General features: G+C 47.2%; 1 protein-coding gene and 1 non-coding gene across 2 annotated transcripts in view; one reads left to right on the forward strand and one right to left on the reverse strand.

The window, feature by feature from the left end:
- LOC107111392 overlaps positions 1-22,750 on the forward strand; it is a 47,394-nt gene that overhangs the window by 6,971 nt on the left and 17,673 nt on the right. Inside the window, exons 3-4 of the mRNA XM_015412358.1 lie at positions 1,729-2,458; positions 18,474-18,511. Of these exons, the coding sequence (XP_015267844.1) occupies positions 1,729-2,458; positions 18,474-18,511 (768 nt within the window). The remainder of the gene's footprint in view (positions 1-1,728; positions 2,459-18,473; positions 18,512-22,750) is intronic.
- TRNAT-GGU lies at positions 16,874-16,945 on the reverse strand. The gene has a single exon. It is a non-coding gene; the product is annotated as a tRNA-Thr (tRNA).

Consider the following 22,750-nt stretch of genomic DNA (forward strand, 5'->3'; position numbering starts at 1 on the left):
GCACCAGTAAGACAGCATCTCTGCCCCAGACATAACTTTCCATCTACATCTTGTGGCTAATAGCCACTGACGGACCTCTGCTCCAGATGTTTATCCAATCCCCTCTTGAAGCAGTTTATGCTTCTAGCACCACCACTTCCTGCAGCAGTGAATTTTACATGCTAATTACTCTTTGGGTGTAGAAATACTTCCTTTTACCTGTTCTGCACCTACTGCTCATTAATTTCATTGAGTGCCCACGGGTTCTTGTATTGTGAGAAAGGGAGAAAAGGACTTCTCCCTCTACCTTCTCTATCCCATGCATACTTCGGTAAAACTCTATCATATCATCCCTCCAGTTTGGTGTAGTGGTTAAGTGCGCGGACTCTAATCTGGGAGAACTGGGTTTGATTCCCCACTCTTCCACTTGCACCTGGCTGGATGACCTTGGGCAAGCCATAGTTCTGATAAGAGCTGTCCTTGAAAAAGAGCAGTTTCTGTCAGAGCTCTCTCAGCCCCACCTACCTCACAGGGTATCTGTTGTGGGGAGGGGAGGGGAAAGGAGTTTGTAAGCCACTGTGAGACACCTTTGGGTAGTGAAGGGCGGGGTATAAATCCAATATCTTCTTCTTCCATCATTGTTTCTCCAAACTAAAGAGCCCTAACCTTTTTAATCTTCTTCTTAGGGAAGGTGTTTCATCCCCTTCATCATTTTGTTGCCCTTTTCTGTACCTTTTCCAATGCTATAATATCATTGTTTAGGTGCGGTGACAAGAGTTGTACACAGTATTCCAAATGAAGCGGCACCATCAGTTAATACAGGGGCATTACGATACTGGCTGATTTGTTTTCAGTTCCCTTCCTAACAATGCCCAGCATAGCGTTGGCCTTTTTTATTGCAGTCACACACTGGGTGGACATTTTCAGTGAGATATGTACCATGACTCCCAAGATCTTTCTCCTGGTCAGTTACCTCCAGTTTGGACCCCATCACCCTGTATTTATAGCTGGGATTTTTGGCTCCCAATGTGCATTCCTTTCGCACTTGCCCGTGTTGAATCTCATTTGCCACGTTGAAGCCCACTTGTCCAGCCTCGACAGATCCCTCTGTAGCTCCTCACAGACCTCCCTGGTTTTCACTGCCCCGAACAACTTAGCGTCATCTGCAAACTTAGTCATTTCACTGCTTATTCCCAAACTCCAAATCATTAATGAACCAGTTAAAAAGCACTGGACCTGGTATGGAGCCCTGCAGTGCCCCACTGCTTTATCACGTTCCACTGTGAAAACTGCCCATTTATACTCACTCTCTGTTTCCTGTTACTTAAGCAGTTTTTAATCCACAAGAGGATGTCCTCTTATCCCATGACTGCTGAGTCTTTGATGAGGAACTTTATCAAAAGTGTTCTTGGAAGTCTAGGTAAACAACATCTACTGGGTCATCCTGTCCACATGTTTGTTCACCCCCTCAAAGAACTCTAAAAGGTTAGTGAGACAAGAACTTCCCTTACCCAGTATCGACATTAGACTGACCAGCCCGTAATTTACCGGATCTCTTCTGGAACCTTTTTTTAAAGATGCGGGTTACATTGGCTACCTTCCAGTCCTCGGGAGTTGAGGCAGATTTTAGTGATAGATTTGCATATTTTTGTCAGGAACCCACAACTTCTCTAAGTCTGATTCGTTAAGTTGATCATTGATGCAGCAGCTTGAAAGCTGGTGGTTTCCCTTCCCTTCTTATTCCATCAGGCGGCAGGTTGTTGAACGAACACGAGAGGCAGACCGTGCGGCCGCTGGACTACCCCGAGCGAGAGGCTCTGTGCGGGACGTCGTTACAGAAACCCCGTGAGAATCTCTGTCATGACACAGGGAGAGCTTCCGAGAACCAGCCGAGACCAGAGCGGCATCAGGGCATCCACCCCGGGAAGAGAGCAGCCGAGGCCATTCCCTGCAGGGTGGGCTACGAGGACCTCAGCAAGATCATCTTCCAAGAGCGGATGCAGGAGAACCAGCGGCAGAAGAGGTGCGTTGTCCTCCGCCGGCGGATCCACACCGAGGAGAGGCTCTACAAGTGCCAGGACTGCCGGAAGAGCTTCGACCACCGCTCCCACTTCATCCGGCACAAGAAGATCCATACGGGGGAGAAGCCCTTCCAGTGCACCGACTGCGGGAAGAGCTTCAACCGCAACTCCAACCTCACCACGCACATGCGGACCCACACGGGCGAGAAGCCCTACAAATGCTCAGACTGCGGGAAGAGCTTCCGCTGGAGCTCGGATTTCATCGTCCACGAAAGGACCCACACCGGGGAGAAACCGTACAGCTGTGCCGACTGCGGGAAGGCCTTCCGCCGCAGCTCGAATCTCACTGCCCACGAAAGGACCCACCGAGGAGAGAAGCCCTACAAGTGTTTGGACTGCGGGAAAAGCTTCACCCGGGGTTTATATCTAATCGCACACAGGAAAATGCACACGGGAGAGTGAGCCCGGTGTCGCTTACAAGCCGAAAGGAATATCACTGTGCAACCTCGCAAGCCACTTTTTTTTTGGGGGGGGAGGGGGTAATGTCAGATAAATCTCTGACGCCGAGCTGTACCCACAGTGGCGAGGCACCTGTCTGCATTACTCCAGGATGTGTATGTATGTGTGGATGGACAGGGATAGTGCATGCAGATTCCAGGAATGACGGTCATCCAGGGATTCTCCTTTCTGTTTCCGTAAGACAAACTTGTTGCACTCCCGCTCATAATGGTTATCCGTTCAAACGGTGGCACAGTTTTGGCCTACGACACGAGCACGCTAGGTGGTCAGTATGGGTTCTGCTGGTACGATGGAGATGCCCCACCTTCAGCCACGTCGCCGTAACCTACAAGAAAGAGGGGTTTTGTGCCCCACAACTGTGTGTCCCACGGTTCCATGCAAATGCACGATTTAGCAGTAACAGTGGAGGTTATCCTGTAAGACGCACACGAGAGAAAAACCAAATGGAGCGAGTTTCTAGTTCTCTTGGCTATGCAGATAGGCTTCAAAGCATGTGAGTTGGGAGGGGGGGATCATGAGGGTGTCTCGTAACTGTGGGGGGGGGCAGGGCTTAAGTTTTACATCGAGCTTTTTCCTCTCTCCAAGCCAAACAGGAGCGGAATAAACGTAGGTAAACTAAGGCGTGCAAATCTGCCTTGATTTTGCCTGATTTACTCAAATGGCAGCACTTAGTTTAACATTCTGGAACCTGTAATCTTCATTTTAGTTTTAAGCCCACACCCACACAGCTCTGGCATTGGTGTGGCTGAAGTCACTGGGCTTACGTGGGGCAAACCCTGTCACACAAACAACCTACAGCTGCTCCTATTATTATTATTATTATTTTTGTTACTATATATTATTTTTACCGTGCCATCAGTTTACAAATAAGACAGATTCCCCTCCTACGGGCTCTGTCCCTCCTATGAGCCGTGAAAGGTAAGAATGGAACTTCCATGCACAGAGGCAGTCTATCTCTTGGTAGACAGTGAGCCCTTCAGCGTGGGCTTCACGGAAGCCAAGAATGAGCTGCTTTTGGGGCTCTTATAAAAGGACGAGTTAAATTCATGGTGCATGTTTCTATCAGCAGCTACTAACTGTGAAAGTTAAGAACGGAACCTCCATGTACAGAGGCAGTGTATCTCTCTCAGTTGCTTGGGGAGGGGCAACAGCCAGAGGGAAGGGATGCATCACCATATCCTAATCATGGGCTTCCTCACAATCACTGGCTGTCTAACGTTGGGAACAGGGTGCTGGGCCAGATGACCCTTGCAGTTTGATTTCAGGAGTCTTCCTGCGTTCTCTGCCCCAAGGAGCATACAGTCCTCGGTCCTGACAGTGGGGGAGCTGAGTCAGAGAGAGCCAAAAGGAGCCCAGGACGGTTGTAGTTGTGTTCCCAGCCACTGCTTCCCTTTGGAGCTGAGACTCAAAACAGGATGGGAGTCGTCCTTCAGGTGTGTCCTCGGAGTCAGATATCTCACTACGCACAGAAGGATCGTCAGATGATAGAAATGTTTAGTCCTGTGAGAAATCAGCCCGTTAACTCGTTTTGCCATCCGAGTTGGTTTTCGCTTGTATCGAAATCAATTTAGCGGGTATTTATACTATTTTTTTTAAACGAAGCACTTGTTCTCTATTTCTCTCTCTCCAGATTTTCAACTTTTCTCTCTTCCAGCAGCGTAACCCCCTTAGATGGTCTTGTAATCCTCTTCCTGGCAACATTATATTTATCGACCTATATATATTTGAAAATACTGATTTGAGTGTATCTCTTTACCCCTCCCCCCTTTTTTAAAATTCAAAATTAAACACTTTCATCTCAGTCTGCCTCTGCTGCTGCTGGTGTAACATTCGGGCTAAACATCTGGGACGGGGGAGGTTTCCCTTCTGTCACCTTTGCCGGAGGTCCCCGGAGGCTCTTGGGCTGGTGGGTGGGCTCCGCTTTGCGATGTCCTTGAAAAGATTCCCTAAAGAGAGCCAGTTTGGTGTAGTGGTTAAGTGTGTGGACTCAAATCTGGGAGAACCGGGTTTGATTCCCCCCTCCTCCACTTGCACCTGCTGATGTGACTTTGGGTCAGTCACAAGCTCTGGCACAGCTGTCCTTGGAAAAGAGCAGTTTGTGTCAGAGTTCTCTCAGCCCCACCCACCTCACAGGGTGTCTGTTGTGGGGAGGGGAAGGGAAAAGGAGTTTGTAAGCCGCTCTGAGACTCCAATTGAATGGTGGGGTATAAATCCAATCTCTTCTCTCTTCTTCTAAAGTATTTGGACAGCATTGTAGGAACGTCTTGCCAGGACTGGCTCAGGGTACCCCTACTATTTAAGCAGCGATAGTTGCTGCTAACTAATATCCCTAACCTTCCAGCCCCAAAAAGAGGACATTTCCATCAGTTTTTTAAAAACCACCCAAAAGAGGACAGACACCAAAAAAAAAAAGAGAGAGAGAGAGGACATGTCCTCTAAAAAGAAGACATCTGGCAACCCTGCCATATGGATACTCAAGTGTTGTTCAGCTCATTTGTGCACATAGGGGATCTCCGAATGTGAGTTTTCTTTTAACTGATTTTCAACAACTCTCAATATCCCAGGTCTCTTGAAGAAAGCTTAGTCCTCATCAAGCTCTTTCGGAAGGGTGGTTCCACCCCCCGTTTACAAAATCATACTTTTTTGCACAGCTGGGGAACTCCCGAAGAGGGCAGAAATCCATCACTGGTCTTTGCCCCCCTCCCTAATGCTCCTTTGCGGATAGGCACTCAATAAATTCTGCAATCGGAGGAAACAAGCTGGGGAAAGGAATGTTGAGGTTTAGACAAGAGAAGTGAGGAAGCAATCTAAAGCTGTGGGAGCTATTGGGGGGGGGGATCTGTTTATCAGGCATATTTATGGCTGCCTGTCCTACAAATGACGTCAGCAAAACAGAACATGAGAAGCAAAAGAAGATATCAACATTGCCAGACGCAGTAGAGCAAAGACAGTGATAACACAAAAGGAATGGTGGGTGAATGCTATGGCACGCGTTTCATGAAAAAAAGTGTGTGGTGGGGTTAAATAAAAAGTTTTCCCCTGCTGTCTAAAGTATACTTAGGTGGATGCAAAAAGCATTGCACCACTGAGGGGCCACCACATAGAAGGCTCAACCCCCAATTGCCCCCCTACCTCAGACAGTTGGGAGCAGTGTTCCCTCTAAGCTGAGTTAGTGTGAGCGAGCTCACAGTTTTTTAGCCTCTGGCTCACACATTTTTGTCTTAGCTCAGGGCGGGATGGCGCCAGAACCAACTAATATATGCAGTAGCCAAATCGCTCGCTCACATCTTTAATGCCAGGAGCTCACAAAGCAGAATAATTGCTCACAAGACTCCACAGCTTAGAGGGAACATTGGTTGGGAACACAGAAGGCCTCTGAGGTGGATCTAAAACAGCAGGCTCATGTGGGCTGTCCTTGAGGCTTTAAGCTTTAAGGCCCCAGGCCTCACCCCTTGAATCTCCCAGGACATTGGCAGCGGCTGGCATTCTGTTCAGATTGGTAGCCCCCCCACCAAATCCCTGCAGGGGTACCATTGAGGGTAAAGTGGTTCCGATAACAATCCAAAATAGGAGCTAAGCCCTGGGCAGGGTTTTTTAAAACAATATTTGAATGTGCACTGAATTTTTAGTTCCCCCCATTTTTTGGACCATGTTAGATTTTTCTGCAAATCGGGCTGTGGAACCCTAAGGGATAGCTGAGAATCCCCACATTGCATCCATGTTGTTATCTGAACGTGGGCCAAGAAGACATTTGCTATTAAATACAGTGATGAGCAATTTGGTTGAGATCAGACCGTGCCATATATACACATATAGGTACACACACTCACATGTATTTTGATTCAAATCCAGTAGTACTTTGAAGACCCAAAAGATTTTCAGGGTAAAAGCTTTCAAGAGCCAAGGCTCCCTTTGTTAGATACCAAAGGCAGCCCGTTTGGTGTAGTGGTTAAGAGTGGTGGACTCTAATCCGGAGAACCGGGTTTGATTTCCCACTTCTCCACATGCAGCCTGCTGGATGGCCTTGGGTCAGTCACAGTTCTCTCAGAGCTGTTCTCTCAAGAGCAGTTCTCTCAGAACTCTCTCAACCCCACCTACCTCACAGGGTGTGTGTTGGGGGAGAGGAAGAGAAAGGAGATTGTAAGGCGCTCTGAGACTCCGAGTGGAGGAGGAAGTATAAATCCAATCTCTTCTTTCTTTCTCCAAAGCTCATACCTCCAAAAAAGTGTTGATCTCTAATGCACTATGGGACCTGAATCTGGCTGTTGGTTGGATATAATCCTAGTAGACTGCATATCAAATGTCACTTCATAGAATCACAGAGTTGGAAGGGACTTCCAGGGTCATCTAGTCCAACCCCCTGTACAATGCAGGAAATTCACAAATAGCTCCCCCCCACACACCCCCAGTGACCTCTGCTCCATACCCAGAAGATGACAAAAAACCTCCAGGATCCCTGGCCAAACTGGCCTGGAGAAAAATTGCTTCCGTCACACTGACTGGTGTCGGAGGAGAGTTTTATGGATACCACGGAATGCCATAAAGGCAGTTAAGTGAGCTCTTCGTCATATCAAGCCTGAATTCCCCTTCGAAGACCGAACGGAAGCTATCATACTTTGGCAAGACATGCTGGAAAAGACAACGATGCCGGGAAAGGCTGAAGGCAGCAGGAAAAGAGGAAGACCCAGCACCAGATGGATTGACTCTGTAAAGGAAGCCACAGCCTTTTGTTTGCAAGACATGAGCAAGGCTGTTAATGATGGGATTTTTGGGGAAACATTCAGACAGTTGCCATCAGTCAGAAGTGACTTGAAGGCTCACAATACACAAACACTGATTGCATCGACTTTTGTGTTATCCATTTTGATAGTCCCAGTGCAAAAGGAGAGCCATAAATCTAGTAAATATACTATACATCAATGTTCCCTCTAAGCTGTGGAGTCTTGTGAGCAAAAATTCCACTTTGTGAGCTACTGGCATTAAAGTTGTGAGCGAGCGATTTGGCTGCTGCATCAATTAGTTTGCTCTGGAGCCCTCCTCCCTAAGCTGAGATAAAAATGTGTGAGCTGGAGGCTTAAAAAAATGTGAGCTAGCTCACACTAGCTCAGCTTAGAGGGAACACTGCTATACATCCATATATATGTGCACATATTTTATACATTGCATATAGAGGAAACAGGGTGAACATGACCATTAAAAAAAAAGAAGATTCCAAGCAGTATTGCTAATGAATGCAAATGGCCGAACAGGTGTAGAAAGCGCTGTCCAGTTGCAGCTGACTTTTTGCCAACTCCAGAGGGTTTTTACGGCAAGAGACAAAACAGAGTTGGCTTGCCATTGCCTGTCTCTGCATAGCAACCTTGCTCTTCCTTGGTGATCTCCCATCCAGATACTAATCAGGGCCGGCCCTGCTTAGCTTCCAAGATAAGAACATAAGTGAAGCCAATGCTGGATCAGGCCAATGGCCCGTCCCGTCCCACACCCTGTGTCCCATGGTGGCCCAAACCCAGGTGCCCTCAGGTCCACCAGCAATGTTAGCAGTCAGACCCCTCCTCCCGCAGAGGGACAGTTTATAGGTAAAAAAGGTAAAGGTTCCCTTGCTCGAAAGCCAGTCGAATCTGGCTCTAGGGTTGCGGTGCTCATCTCCGTTTCAAAGCCGAAGAGCCAGCACTTTCTGAAGACGTTTCCGTGGTCATGTGGCCGGCATGACTAAACACCAAGGCGCACGGAACGCTGTTACCTTCCCACCGAAGTGGTACATATTTATCTACTTGCAGTTTCTTTCTTTCGAACTGCTGGGTTGGCAGGAGCTGGAACTAGAGAAGGGAGCTCACTCCGTCATGTGGCACACTCGGGTCTCGAACTGCTGAACTACTGACCTTCCACAGCCTGCAGTTCAGCGTCTTAACCACTTGAGCCACCGCAGCTTATAGGTAGTGAGAGAGAAATAAGCATCCCTCTAATGCCACCACCAAATCATAAGTGCAGGATACTGTCTCTGGCCCCAAGATATTTATTTATTGCATTTTTACCCCGCCCTCCCCGCGAACGGGCTCAGGGCGGCTTACACAGGGGATGCCAGTTAGGAACAAGCCTGGGCAAGTATTTTGGAAGGTGAGTCAGAGCGGCTGTCAACTGCCCCCTCCACGCCTTGGAAAGATGCAGTTATATTGGGACAATGGGCCTCTCAGGATCTATTGACTCACCCTTGGACTAATCTCATCAACACCCAACCTTAATTCCCCTGCACCCACTTACCTTAATTAAGCAGTAGTTAATCAGTGCTTAATTCTATTCCCCTACCCCATTAGCTCTTCCTGTCCGGTACTTACAAGGTCATCAAGCCTCTCCCACACCTTGGTCCACCTCAGAGAAGCCCATTAAGCAATTGTTTTTTGGGCAAATACATCAACCTGTCCCAGAGTACGTTTTGCCCTAGATCTGAAGCACCCTGCCACCCTAGCAGTGTGTGTGTGTGTGTGTTCCTTGCACCAACCACATACATCCCCATTTCGTGGGCTTCTTCCTTTCACAAAACACTAGCCATTTTGCTGCTTCCAGTTTGATGTAGTGGTTAAAAGTGCAGACTCTAATCTGGGAGAACCAGGTTTGGTTCCTCGCTCCTCCTCATGCAGCTGCTGGTGTGACCTTGGGTCAGTCACAAGTTCTCTCAGAGCTGTTCTCTCAAGAGCTCTTTCAGCCCTATCTACCTTACAGGATGTCTGCTGTGGGGAGGGGAAGCGAAAGAGATTGTAAGCCGCTCTGAGACTCCTTCAGGTAGTGAAGGGCAGGGTATAAATCCAATCTCCTATTCCTTCTTCTCCTCTTCTTCTTCATCCGTAATTATCACCCTTCCATAAAATCACTTTCCTCTTTCCTCCCCATGTTTCTCTTAGCTAGCTCTTGTGAGTGTGTTTATTGTGTGCATTTTGGTTCTATTTTTTTCCGCTTTTAAATAAAAACCTTTCTGGTTGAACATCTGCCTGGTTTATTTCGAGAGTTCTCTTAAAGGGAAACATCCCCGTATACATAGGTGGAGAGCCCAGTCACCCCCTCTCGCTCTGTCTCCTTTGCTAATCCCCCCAACTAATTAGGGGACTACTGATCTGGGTAACAGGGGGGCCAGATGTGACGAGATCGGGCCAGCTTGGCTATAATAGATGATTGTTGTTGTTCAGTCACACAGTCGAGTCCGACTCTTCGTGACCCCATGGACCAGCTCCCGCCAGGCTCTTCTGTCTTCCGCCGTCCTTTGAAGTTTGCTCAATTTCATATTCGTTGCATCTATGATAATAGATGATTACAGAATGCATTTTGAAAAAAACTTCCAAGAGGTGCAAAATCTAGAAGAACACAGGGAAAGAAATGGCTCAGCTGCAATGAGCAGCACATCTGTAAGGTAAAGGTTCCCTTGCTCGAAAGCCAGTTGAGTCCGACTCTAGGGTTGCGGTGCTCATCTCCGTTTCAAAGCCGAAGAGCCAGCACTGTCCGAAGACGTTTCCAAATCAGTCGTTTTCCTTGGGAGTTCTCTGCTCTATGAACAAATGACCTGTAAGTTAGGGATGCTGAAGGAACCTTCCCACCTGGACTGAGTGTTCCCGCCCCTCCCATGTCACTTGTATTTCTTGATATCTTTATTGGATTTTTTTTAGTTGCCACTCACTCAAAGGGTCTCGTGGCGACTTACAACATTAAAACATTAAACCAGTAAGGTAAAAACAACATAAAAAAAGAAACAACACATCTAAAATATTAACATTAAGGTATTAAAATACGTGGCTATTACCGTACCACTATTAAAACAGCCCAAACATGTAACGGTTACCCTCCAAAGGCCAACCTAAACAATTCAGCTTTGCATGCTGTGCGGAAACTAAACGAGCAGGGCACAGGTGTCATCCTAGAATGCACTCGATATGGCAGGGGCCACAACCGAGTAGGCCCTTCCCCTGGTGACAGCTAACCAAGCCATCCTGGGGCCAGGCACTTGCAAAAGGCCCCCAGATGGTGACCAAAGGGAGCGGGGAGGGTTGTAAAGGGAGAGACAGTCCTGTAGGTATGAAGGTCCTAGACTGTTCAAGTCTTTAAAGGTTAACACCAACACCTTGAATTGGATCTGGAGACTCATCGGTAGCCAGTGCAGCTGTCATAGAACTGGAACAATATGAGCTGACTGGAGCATTATGAGCTGGAGTCATAGGAGTTGAAATGAATAGGCTTAGAATGGAGTAAATCTCCTTGGGATTGCACTGTTAGCAACGCAACAGAACAGTGATCTTTTAAAGTCCAAACGGTTAGCTTCTCCCTTCTTCACGGCCTGCCAGCCTCCAAAGTCCATCGTTTTCCTCTCGTTGGTGGGTCAAGAAGGGTCCAGCTGAACGCTCTGTGCACCAGCTTCCGAACTAAGGGTCCCAATTGATCTCCCCACTAGATGACACAATGATTCTAAAATTACAGTTTAGAACAAACCTCTCTCTCCATTAACTGTGTCCATCCGTAAATCATAGTTACCTTAAACAAGGCATAAAGAGCCCAGGCTCCTTTTGCAGCAGGAGCTCCTTTGCATATTAGGTAACACACCCCTAGTGTAGCCAATCCTCCAAGAGCTTACAGTAGCCCCTGTAGGAAGAGCTCTGTAAGCTCTTGGAGGATTGGCTACATTAGGGGGTGTGTGGCCTAATCTGCAAAGGAGTTCCTGCTACAAAAACAGCCCTGAAAGAGCCCATGATTAAGGTTCAGGCTCCCCAGCAGGGACTTTGAAGACCCAAAAGATTTTCAGGGTATAAGCATTCAAGAGCCAAGGCTCCCTTTGTTAGATACCAAAGGCAGCCCGTTTGGTGTAGTGGTTAAGAGTGGTGGACTCTAATCCGGAGAACCGGGTTTGATTTCCCACTTCTCCACATGCAGCCTGCTGGATGGCCTTGGGTCAGTCACAGTTCTCTCAGAGCTGTTCTCTCAAGAGCAGTTCTCTCAGAACTCTCTCAACCCCACCTACCTCACAGGGTGTGTGTTGGGGGAGAGGAAGAGAAAGGAGATTGTAAGCCGCTCTGAGACTCTGAGTGGAGGGGGAAGTATAAATCCAATTTCTTCTTTCTTCTCTCCAAAGCTCATACCCCCAAAAAGTGTTGATTTCTAATGTGCTATGGGACCTGAATCTGGCTGTTGGATATAATCCTAATAGACTGCATATCAGATGTCACTTCATAGAATCACAGAGTTGGAAGGGACTTCCAGGGTCATCTAGTCCAACCCCCTGTACAATGCAGGAAATTCACAAATACCACCCCCACACACACCCCCAGTGACTTCTGCTCCATACCCAGAAGATGACAAAAAACCTCCAGGATCCCTGGCCAAACTGGCCTGGAGAAAAATTGCTCCCGTCACACTGACTGGTGTCGGAGGAGAGTTTTATGGATACCACGGAATGCCATAAAGGCAGTTAAGTGAGCTCTTCGTCATATCAAGCCTGAATTCCCCCTCGAAGCTAAAATGACCGAACGGAAGCTATGGTACTTTGGTCTCACCATGAGAGGGGAAGACATGCTGGAAAAGACAACGATGCTGGGAAAGGTTGAAGGCAGCAGGAAAAGAGGAAGGCCCAGCGTCAGATGGGTTGACTCTGTAAAGGAAGCCACGGCCTTTTGTTTGCAAGACATGAGCCAGGCTGTTAAGGATGGGATTTTTGGGGAGACCTTCATTCAGACTGTCGCCATCAGTCAGAAGCGACTTGAAGGCACATGATACACACACATACTGATTGCATCGACTTTTGTGTTATCCATTTTGATAGTCCCAGTGCAAAAGGAGAGCCATAAATCTAGTAAATATACTATACATCAACGCTCCCTCTAAGCTGTGGAGTCTTGTGAGCAAAAATTCTACTCTGTGAGCTGCTGGCATTAAAGTTGTGAGCGAGCAATTTGGCTGCTGCATAATATAGTTTGCTCTGGAGCCCTCCTTCCTGAGCTGAGACAAAAATGTGTGAGCTGGAGGCTAAAAAATTGTGAGCTAGCTCACACTAGCTCAGCTTAGAGGGAACACTGCTATACATCCATATATATATGCACATACCCTGTTTCCCCGAAAATAAGACCTACCCCCAAAATAAGCCCTAGCAGGATTTCTATGCATTTGTGGTATAAGCCATAGTGTGTCTTCTTGAGAAAAAATAAATATAAGACAGTGTCTTATTTTCGGGGAAACACGGTATTTTATACATTGCATGTAGAGGAAACTGAGTGAACATGACCATTAAATAAATTGCTCATGAATGCAAATGGTCGAACGGGTGTAGAAAGCACTGTCAGGTTGCAGCTGACTTTTGCCAACTCCAGAGGGTTTTTACAGCGAGAGACAAAACAGAGGTGGCTTGCCATTGCCCGTCTCTGCATAGCAACCTTGCTCTTCCTTGGTGATCTCCCATCCAGAGAAGAACATAAGAGAAGCCAATGCTGGATCGGTCCAATGGCCCATCCAGTCCAACACCCTGTGTCCCACAGTGGCCCAAACCCAGGTGCCCTCAAGAGGCCCACCAGCAATGTTAGCATTCAGACCCCTCCTCCCGCAGATGGGCATTTTATAGGTAGTGAGAAATAAGCATCCCTCTAATGCCACATCCAAATCATAAGTGCAGGATACTGTCTCTGCCCCCAAAATATTTATTTATTTATTGCATTTTTACCCCGCCCTCCCCGCGAACAGGCTCAAGGCGGCTTACACAGGGGATGCCAGTTAGGAACAAGCCTGGGCAAGTATTTTGGAAGGTGAGTCAGAGAGGCTGACTGTCAACTGCCCCCTCCACGCCTTGGAAAGATGCATTATATTGGGACAATGGGCCTCCCAGGATCTATTGACTCACCCTTGGACTAATCTCATCAACACCCAACCTTAATTCCCCTGCACCCACTTACCTTAATTAAGCAGTAGTTAATCAGTGCTTAATTCTATTCCCCTAACCCATTAGCTCTTCCTGTCCGGTACTTAAAGGTCATCAAGCCTCTCCCACACCTTGATCCACCTCAGAGAAGTCCATTAAGCAATTGTTTTTCGGGCAAATACATCAACCTGCCCCAGAGTACGTTTTGCCCTAGATCTGAAGCACCCTGCCACCCCAGCAGTGTGTGTGTGTGTGTGTTCCTTGCACCAACCACATACATCCCCATTTCGTGGGCTTCTTCCTTTCACAAAACACTAGCCATTTTGCTGCTTCCAGTTTGATGTAGTGGTTAAAAGTGCAGACTCTAATCTGGGAGAACCAGGTTTGGTTCCTAGCTCCTCCTCATGCAGCTGCTGGTGTGACCTTGGGTCAGTCACAAGTTCTCTCAGAGCTGTTCTCTCAAGAGCTCTCTCAGCCCTATCTACCTCACAGGGTGTCTGTTGCGGGGAGGGGAAGCGAAAGAGATAGTAAGCCGCTCTGAGACTCCTTCAGGTAGTGAAGGGCAGGGTATAAATCCAATCTCCTATTCCTTCTTCTTCTTCTCCTCTTCTTCTTCATCCGTAATTATCACCCTTCCATAAAATCACTTTCCTCTTTCCTCCCCGTGTTTCTCTTAGCTAGCTCTTGTGTGTTTATTGTGTGCATTTTGGTTCTATTTTTTCCCCCTTTTAAATAAAAACCTTTCTGGTTGAACATTGCCTGCTTTATTTCGAGAGTTCCCTTAAAGGGAAACATCCCCATATACATAGGTGGAGAACCCAGCTACCCCCTTTCGCTCTGTCTCCTTTGCTAATCCCCCCAACTAATTAGGGGACGACTGATATGGGTAACAGGAGGGCCAGATGTGACGAGATCGGGCCAGCTTGGCTATAATAGATGATTACAGAATGCATTTTGAAAAAACTTCAAGAGGTGCAAAATCTAGAAGAACACAGGGAAAGGAATGGCTCAGCTGAAATGAACAGCACATCTGTACTGAACAATAGGAGCTGTGGTGGCTCAAGTGGTTAAGACACTGAACTGCAGGCTGTGGAAGGTCGGTAGTTCAGCAGTTCGAGACCCGAGTGTGCCGAAGGACGGAGTGAGCTCCCATCTCTAGTTCCAGCTCCTGCCGACCTAGCAGTTCGAAAGCAGAAATTGCAAGTAGATAAATAGGTACCACTTCGATGGGAAGGTAACAGCGTTCCGTGCGCCTTGGTGTTTAGTCATGCCGGCCACATGACCACGGAAACGTCTTCGGACAGCGCTGGCTCTTCGGCTTGGAAACGGAGATGAGCACCGCAACCCTAGAGTCGGATTCGACTGGCTTTCGAGCAAGGGAAGACCTTTACCTTTTTACTGAACAATAATCAGCCGTTTTCCTTGGGAGTTCTCTGCTCCACGAACAAATGACCTGTAAGTTAGGGATGCCGAAGGAACCTTCCCACCTGGACTGAGTGTTCCCTCCCCTTCCAGGTCACTTGTATTTCTTTATCTATTTATTAGATTTTTTTTTAGTTGCCACTCACTCAAAGGGCCTCGTGGCGACTTACAACATCAAAACATTAAACCAATAAGGTAAAAACAACATAAAAACGAAACAACAAATCTAAAATATTAACATTAAAGTATTAAAATACGTGGCTATTACCGTACCACTATTAAAACAGCCCAAACATGTGGTTACCCTCCAAAGGCCAACCTAAACAATTCAGCTTTGCATGCTGTGCGGAAACTGAACAAGCAGGGCACAGGTGTTATCCTGGAATGCATTCGATATGGTAGGGGCCACCACTGAGAAGGCCCTCCCCCCTGGTGATCGCTAACCGAGCCATCCTGGGGCCAGGCACTTGCAAAAGGCCCCCTGCTGGTGACCAAAGGGAGCGCGGAGGGTTGTAACGGGAGAGACAGTCCTGTAGGTATGAAGGTCCTAGACTGTTCAAGTCCTTAAAGGTTAACACCAACACCTTGAATTGGATCTGGAGACTAACTGGTAGCCACTGCAGATGTCACAGAACTGGAACAATATGAGCCGACTGGAGCATTATGAGCTGGAGTCATAGGAGTGGAAATGAATAGGCTTAGAATGGAGTAACTCTCCTTGGGATTGCACGGTTAGTAACGCAACGGAACAGTGATCTTTTAAAGTCCAAGCCATTCGCTTCTCCCTTCTTTGCGGCCTGCCAGCCCCCAAAGTCCACCGTTTTCCTCTTGTTGGTGGGTCAAGAAGGGTCCAGCTGAACGCTCTCTGCACCAGCTCCCAAACTGAGGGTCCCAACTGATCTCCCCACTAGATGACACACTGATTCTAAAATTACCGTTTAGAACAAACACCCAGGGCTCTTTCTGTAGCAGGAACTCCTTTGCATATTAGGCCACACACCCCTAATGTAGCCACTCCTCCAAGAGCTTACAGAGCTCTTCTTACAGGAGCTACTGTAAGCTCTTGGAGGATTGGCTACATTAGGGGTGTGTCGCTTAATATGCAAAGGAGTTCCTGCTACAAAAAGAGCCCTGCGGGCAAACATCTCTCTCCATTAACAGTGTCCATCCATAAATCATAGTTACCTTAAACAAGGTATAAAGAGCCCATGATTAAGGTTCAGCCTCCCCAGCAGGGCAGCCTGGCTTCCCTCTTCTGCTTCCCACAAATTCTGCACCCTTCTGCACCTAGAGGCCCCGCCCCTTCCTGGCCCATTCCATTCCCAGTTGGGGGGGGTGTCACACATGCGCAGACAGAGCCGTAGAATCCAAGGCGAAAACAGAGCTCAGTCCCGCATGTGGACTCTCCCGTGTCGGATCAAGTCTGAGCTGTTGCCGAAGCTTTTCCCGCAGTCCGAGCAGGTGAACGGCTTCTCTTTGGTGTGGACCCTCTGGTGTCTGTTTAGGTGGGACTTGTAGGTGAAGCTGTTCCCGCAAAGGGCACACTGGTACGGCTTCTCGCCCGTGTGGATCCTCTGATGCCGGAGAAGCTCTGAGGCCCAGCTGAACGTCTTCCCGCACTCAGTGCAGATCTTCCTGGTCTGCCAAAATGGCGGCTGTTTCTTATAGATGCCGAGGAAGAGTCTATTTGCTTTTGCATTCGCTTGGCTTCCCGGCTGCCTCCCTGGGAGTTGTCGGCAGCCGGGAGCTTTCCCCTGCTCGTGACACGAAGACTCGTTTTCTGTAGCCGCCTCCCGCAATTCTGCTTGCGGGCAGCTTTCCTGGTGACTGTGTTCCTCTTCACTCGCCTGTGCAGAAGCTGCGGGGTTAGAAAGAGAACGCTGAAGTGAGTGAGTTAGATTCGAGTCCAGCACACGTGAATACACATAAAGGTGCCTTCTACTGAATGAGACCCTCGGCCCAGCAAGCTCAGTATTGTCTACTCAGACTGGCAGCAGCTCCCCAGGGTCTTAGGCGGAGGTCTTTCACATCACCTGCTATCAGATCCTCGAATTGGAGGTGCCAGGGATTGAACCTGGGACCTTCTGCACACCAAGCAGATGCTCTGCCCCTGAGCCACAGCCCCTCCCTTAGAGACCAATGAGATTTTCAGGGTATAAGCTTTGGAGTGTCAAAGTTCCCCTCGGCAGGCACCAGAAGGGAGTGATTTGGCTGTGCTAAGAAGAAGCCACACTAGGGAAATCATTATTTACAGTATTTAAAAAGGTAAAGGGTAAAGGTTCCCTTGCTCGAAAGCCAGTCGAATCCGACTCTAGGGTTGCAGTGCTCAATTCCATTTCAAAGCCAAAGAGCCAGCGCTGTCCAGAGACGTTTCCGTGGTCATGTGGCCGGCGTGACTAAACACCGAGGCGCACGGAACGCTGTTACCCTCCCACCGAAGTGGTCCCTATTTATCTACTTGCAATTTCTTGCTTTCGAACTGCTAGGTTGGCAGGAGCTGGAACTAGAGACGGGAGCTCACTCCGTCATGCGGCACACTCGGGTCTCGAACTGCTGAACTACTGACCTTCCACAGCCTGCAGTTCAGCGTCTTAACCACTTGAGCCACCGCAGCTCTTACAGTATTTACCCCAATGCCAAACTAATCCCCCCCCTCCCCCGGAAAGCAATAAAATGGAGTATATGTGTGTGTGTGGGGGGGCTTACGTTTGCTTACAAGTTACAGTTATATCCAGTAAAAAACAATTTTGGGGTGCATAACATTTTTTGCAGATGTCATCTTACATTCAGGGGCACCTTCCTTTTTGAGTGCCAAAAAGGGCAGCTGAAATGATTAAGGGGATGGAACAGCTTCCCGATGAGTAAAAAATATATATTGTTAATTGGGTTTGCCTGTGTCCTTTATAAAGTTTATATCACCGGCTCCTGGCATTACATTTTATGGCATGCCCGGCCCGGCCCCAAAAAGTGACATTTATGTCAGATCTGGCCCTTGCAACAAATGAGTTTAACACCTCTGGTGATGTGATTCAGCTGAGTGACAGAGTCATTGACACGTGGAATTCACTGCTGCAAGGAGTGGGGGCCGCTACACCCATAGGCAGATTCAAGAGGAGATTGGACGACATGGAGATATGGAGCAGCGGTCCATCACTGGCTATAGGTACCACTTCGGTGGGAAGGTAACAGCGTTCCGTGCGTTTCCTTTTTTTTAGTATTCAAACTACTACTTGCGGCGGCCAAGCGTTCATAGCAACGTCACTTTTTGATCCTCTGATGTCGGCTCTTCCTATCGTTGTGTGAAACTACTACCTATCAGCTTCACACGTGAGCCTTTTATTATTCTGTATTGCTCATCTATTTAGTTTGCTTCATTTATATCCCATCTTTCTCCACAAGGGGGAACCAAAGCAACTATCATTCTCCTCACAGCGAACCTTTGAGGTAGGTCAGGCTGAGCATGTATGGCTGGGCCCAAAGTCACCCAAGCAAGCTTCCATGACAGAGCGAGGATTCGAACTTGGGTCTCCAAGATCCTTGTCCAACACACTAACCACACTACCACACATTTTTACCCTATCTTTTCTCCAAGGATCTGGCAAGAAAGGGAGAAAATTATCTCTCTATATTCACTTTGTCTTGTTTTCGGTGAGTTGGGATGTAAATTTGGTGCTGTACAAGGAAGACAGAGGTGAGGAAGTCCTGCCAGCAAAGATTTTACAGCAGTATCCAAACTAATGAGCTGGGAAAAGAAATGTTGGTTTTTATAGCCCGTTTTTCTCTACCTCAGAATGCTCCCTCTAAGCTGTGAAGTCTTGTGAGCAAAAATTCTACTTTGTAAGCGACTGGCATTAAAGTTGTGAGCGAGCGATTTGGCTGCTGCACAAATCATTTTGCCTCTGGAGCCCTCCTTCCTGAGCTAAGACAAAAATGTGTGAGCCAGAGGCTAGAAAACTGTGAGCTAGCTCACAATAACTCAGCTTAAAGGAAACACTGCCTCAGAGTCTCAAAGCCGTTTACAAGGGCCTTCTCTTCCCCTCCCCACAAAGGGCATCTTGTGAGGTAGGTGGGCCTGAATGACTTCTGACAGAAACTGTGACTGGCCCAAGGCCACCCAGTGGGCTTCATGTGGAGGAGTGGGGAATCAAACCCAATCCCCCAGATTAGAGTCCGCCACTCTTAATCACTGCTCCATGCTGTAAATCTATGTTTGCCAGACAAAAGACCTAGACCCAACCTCACGCTTGCTAAAAGGCAGCCAAAAGATCAGAATCTGTGCAAACTGAAGAGATTCTTACTTGTATCTTGGGCCTTGCTGTCTGGTTTGTAAACCCAGAAATTGTGGCTCTGCCCAGAACCCAACGGTGGTTGCTCCTCTTCGGGGTGATTCACCATAACCTCTGAAAATGGCTCTGGATCCTGAAAGAGCAGGGAGGATATGAATTAAATGATGAGCAATTTAAGAGCTACAGAGAAGGTAGCAGATAATTGCTAGTTTTGCACCACGCTACAGTCACTAGTCCCATTTTCCCTTACAACTACCCCATGACACCTTAAAGAAATGTAAGAAATTTGTGGCAGGGGATGAGCTTTCGTGAGTCACTGTTCACTTCATCAGATACAGGACAATGCACCCTCCTGGACTGAATTGAGACCTGGGTTTCCTATCTCATTACCAATGCTGATTTCTCCATACCTACTACCCCTCAGCATATCACAACTAATCCCATCATACCTGCTATTGTCATTCATCTGCTACTGGCATTTGCCTGCTAATGTCAGATGGCATCTGAAATCCTTCCACTCTCCAATATATAGGACAGACTGACTCACATTCTAGCTGTATATGAAAAAGTGAACAGTGACTCAGGAAAGCTCATCCCCTGCCACCAATTTTGCTAGTCTTTAAGGTGGAGTCTTTAACCTGGAGAAGGAAATGGCAACCCACTCCAGTATTTTTGCCAAGAAAACCCCATGGACAGTATCAAAAGGCTAAAAGATATGACGCCGGAAGATGAGCCCCTCAGGTCGGAAGGTGTCCAATATGCTACTGAGGAAGAGCAGAGGACAAGTACAAGTAACCCCAGAAAGAGTGAAGAAGCAATCCAGGAGATGATGGTATCGAAATGTCAAAGGTCAGTAGTTGTATTGCCTAGACTGGCAAGTGGTTCTTTTCCACGAAGGGATTTGGAGGCAAAGAACACACAAGTGACGAAGGAAACGGACAGGTTTTATGGACGTCTCTCTCACGGAAAATCAACAAGTCAAAAAACAAAGAATATATGCTTCTATTGCTGAGGAACCCTCCAAATTACAGCAGGTTATGACTCACTGATTTCTTTTCTAGGAATCACCAGAGACCATTATATCTTCTACTGTGGCCAGGAATCTCGTAGAAAAAATGGTGTGGCCTTTATAGTCAAAAAGAGAGTGCAAAAGGCAGTACTGGGATACAATCTCAAAAATGACAGAATGATTTCTGTCCGATTCCAAGGCAAACCATTCAACATCACAGTAATCCAAGTCTATGCCCCAACCACTGATGCAGAAGAGGCTGAAGTGGACCGGTTCTATGAAGATCTACACCACCTCCTAGAACTAACACCAAAAAATGATGTCCTCATCATCATAGGGGACTGGAATGCTAAAGTAGGAAGTCAAAAGGTAACTGGAATAACAGACAAGTTTGGCCTTGGAAAGCAAAATGAAGCAGGGCAAAGGTTAACAGAGTTTTGTCAAGAGAACACACTGGTCATAGCGAACACCCTTTTCCAACAACCTAAGAGGCGACTCTACACATGGACATCACCAGATGGGCAACACCGAAATCAGATTGACTATATAATTTGCAGTCAAAGATGGAGAAGCTCTATCCAGTCAGTAAAAACAAGACCTGGAGCTGACTGTGGTTCAGATCATGAGCTACTCATTGCAAAATTCAGACTTAAACTGAAGAAAATCGGGAAAACCACGAGGCCATTCAGGTTTAACCTAGATCACATCCCTGATGAATATACAGTAGAGGTGAAGAATAGATTCAAGGGTCTGGATTTGATAGATAGAGTGCCTGAAGAACTATGGACAGAGGTTCGTGACATCGTACAGGAGGCAGCAATCACCACCATACCAAAGAAAAAGAAATGCAAGAAAGCAAAATGGCTTTCTGATGAGGCTTTACAAATAGCAGAGGAAAGAAGGAAAGCGAAAGGCAAAGGCGAAAAGGAAAGATTTACCCAACTGAACGCAGATTTCCAGAGAACAGCAAGGAGAGATAAGGAGGCCTTCCTGAATGAACAGTGCAAAGTAATAGAAGAAAACAATAGAATGGGAAGGACTAGAGATCTCTTCAAGAAAATTGGAGAAATCAAGGGAGCGTTCCATGCAAAGCTGGCCATGATAAAGGACAAAAACGGTAGGGACCTAACAGAAGCAGAAGAGATTAGGAAAAGATGGCAAGAATACACAGAAGAACTATACAAGAAAGACCTCAATGTCCTTGACAAACACGACGGTATAATCACTGACCTTGAGCCAGACATCCTGGAATGTGAAGTTAAATGGGCCTTAGAAAGCATTACTAACAACAAAGCTAGTGGAGGTGATGGTATTCCAGCTGAGCTATTCAAAGTCTTAGAAGATGATGCTGTTAAAGTGCTGCACTCCATTTGCCAGCAAATTTGGAAAACGCAACAGTGGCCACAGGATTGGAAAAGATCAGTATACATTCCAATCCCAAAGAAGGGCAACGCCAAGGAATGTTCAAACTATCGCACAATTGCACTCATATCACACGCTAGCAAGGTCATGCTCAAGATCCTACAAGCTAGGCTTCAACAGTACGTGGATAGAGAACTACCAGAAGTACAAGCTGGGTTTCGAAGAGGTAGAGGAACTAGAGATCAAATTGCCAACATTCGCTGGATTATGGAGAAAGCAAGAGAGTACCAGAAAAATATCTACTTCTGCTTCATTGACTATGCTAAAGCTTTTGACTGTGTGGATCACAACAAACTATGGCAGGTCCTTAAAGAGATGGGAGTACCAGACCACCTCACATGTCTCTTGAGAAACCTGTATAAGGGCCAAGAAGCGACAGTTAGAACCGGATACGGAACAACTGATTGGTTCAGCATAGGAAAAGGAGTACGACAAGGATGTATACTGTCACCTTGCTTATTTAATATATATGCAGAGTACATCATGCGAAATGCTGGCCTGGATGAATCACAAGCGGGAATTAAGATTGCTGGGGAAAAGATCAACAACCTCAGATATGCAGATGATACCACTCTAATGGCTGAAAGTGAAAAGGATCTAAAGAGCCTCTTGCTCAGAGTAAAAGAGGAGAGCGCAAAAGTGGGCTTGAAGCTCAACATCAAAAAAACTAAGATCATGGCATCCGGCCCCATCACTCCTTGGCAAATAGAAGGGGAAGTCGTGGAAGTAGTGACAGACTTCACGTTCCTGGGATCCCAGATCACCGCAGACTGTGACTGCAGCCATGAAATTAAAAGACGCCTGCTCCTTGGGAGGAAAGCGATGGCGAACCTAAACAGCATGATAAAAAGTAGAGACATCACCCTGCCAACAAAAGTCCGCATGGTCAAAGCAATGGTATTCCCAGTAGTCATGTATGGCTGCGAGAGCTGGACTATAAGGAAGGCCGAGCGCCGAAGAATAGATTCTTTTGAACTATGGTGCTGGAGAAGACTCTTGAGAGTCCCTTGGACTGCAAGAAGAACAAATCAGTCAATCCTCAAAGAAATCAACCCTGACTGTTCCCTGGAAGGCCAGATAATGAAACTGAAGCTCAAATACTTTGGCCACCAAATGAGAAGGGAGCACTCACTGGAGAAGACCCTGATGCTGGGAAAGATTGAAGGTCAAAGAAGACGGGGACGGCAAAGGATGAGATGGTTAGACAGTGTCA

This window comes from Gekko japonicus, unplaced genomic scaffold (assembly GCF_001447785.1).
Source record: "Gekko japonicus isolate JY-2015 unplaced genomic scaffold, Gekko_japonicus_V1.1 scaffold4387, whole genome shotgun sequence".
Classification (NCBI taxonomy): Eukaryota; Metazoa; Chordata; class Lepidosauria; order Squamata; family Gekkonidae; genus Gekko; species Gekko japonicus.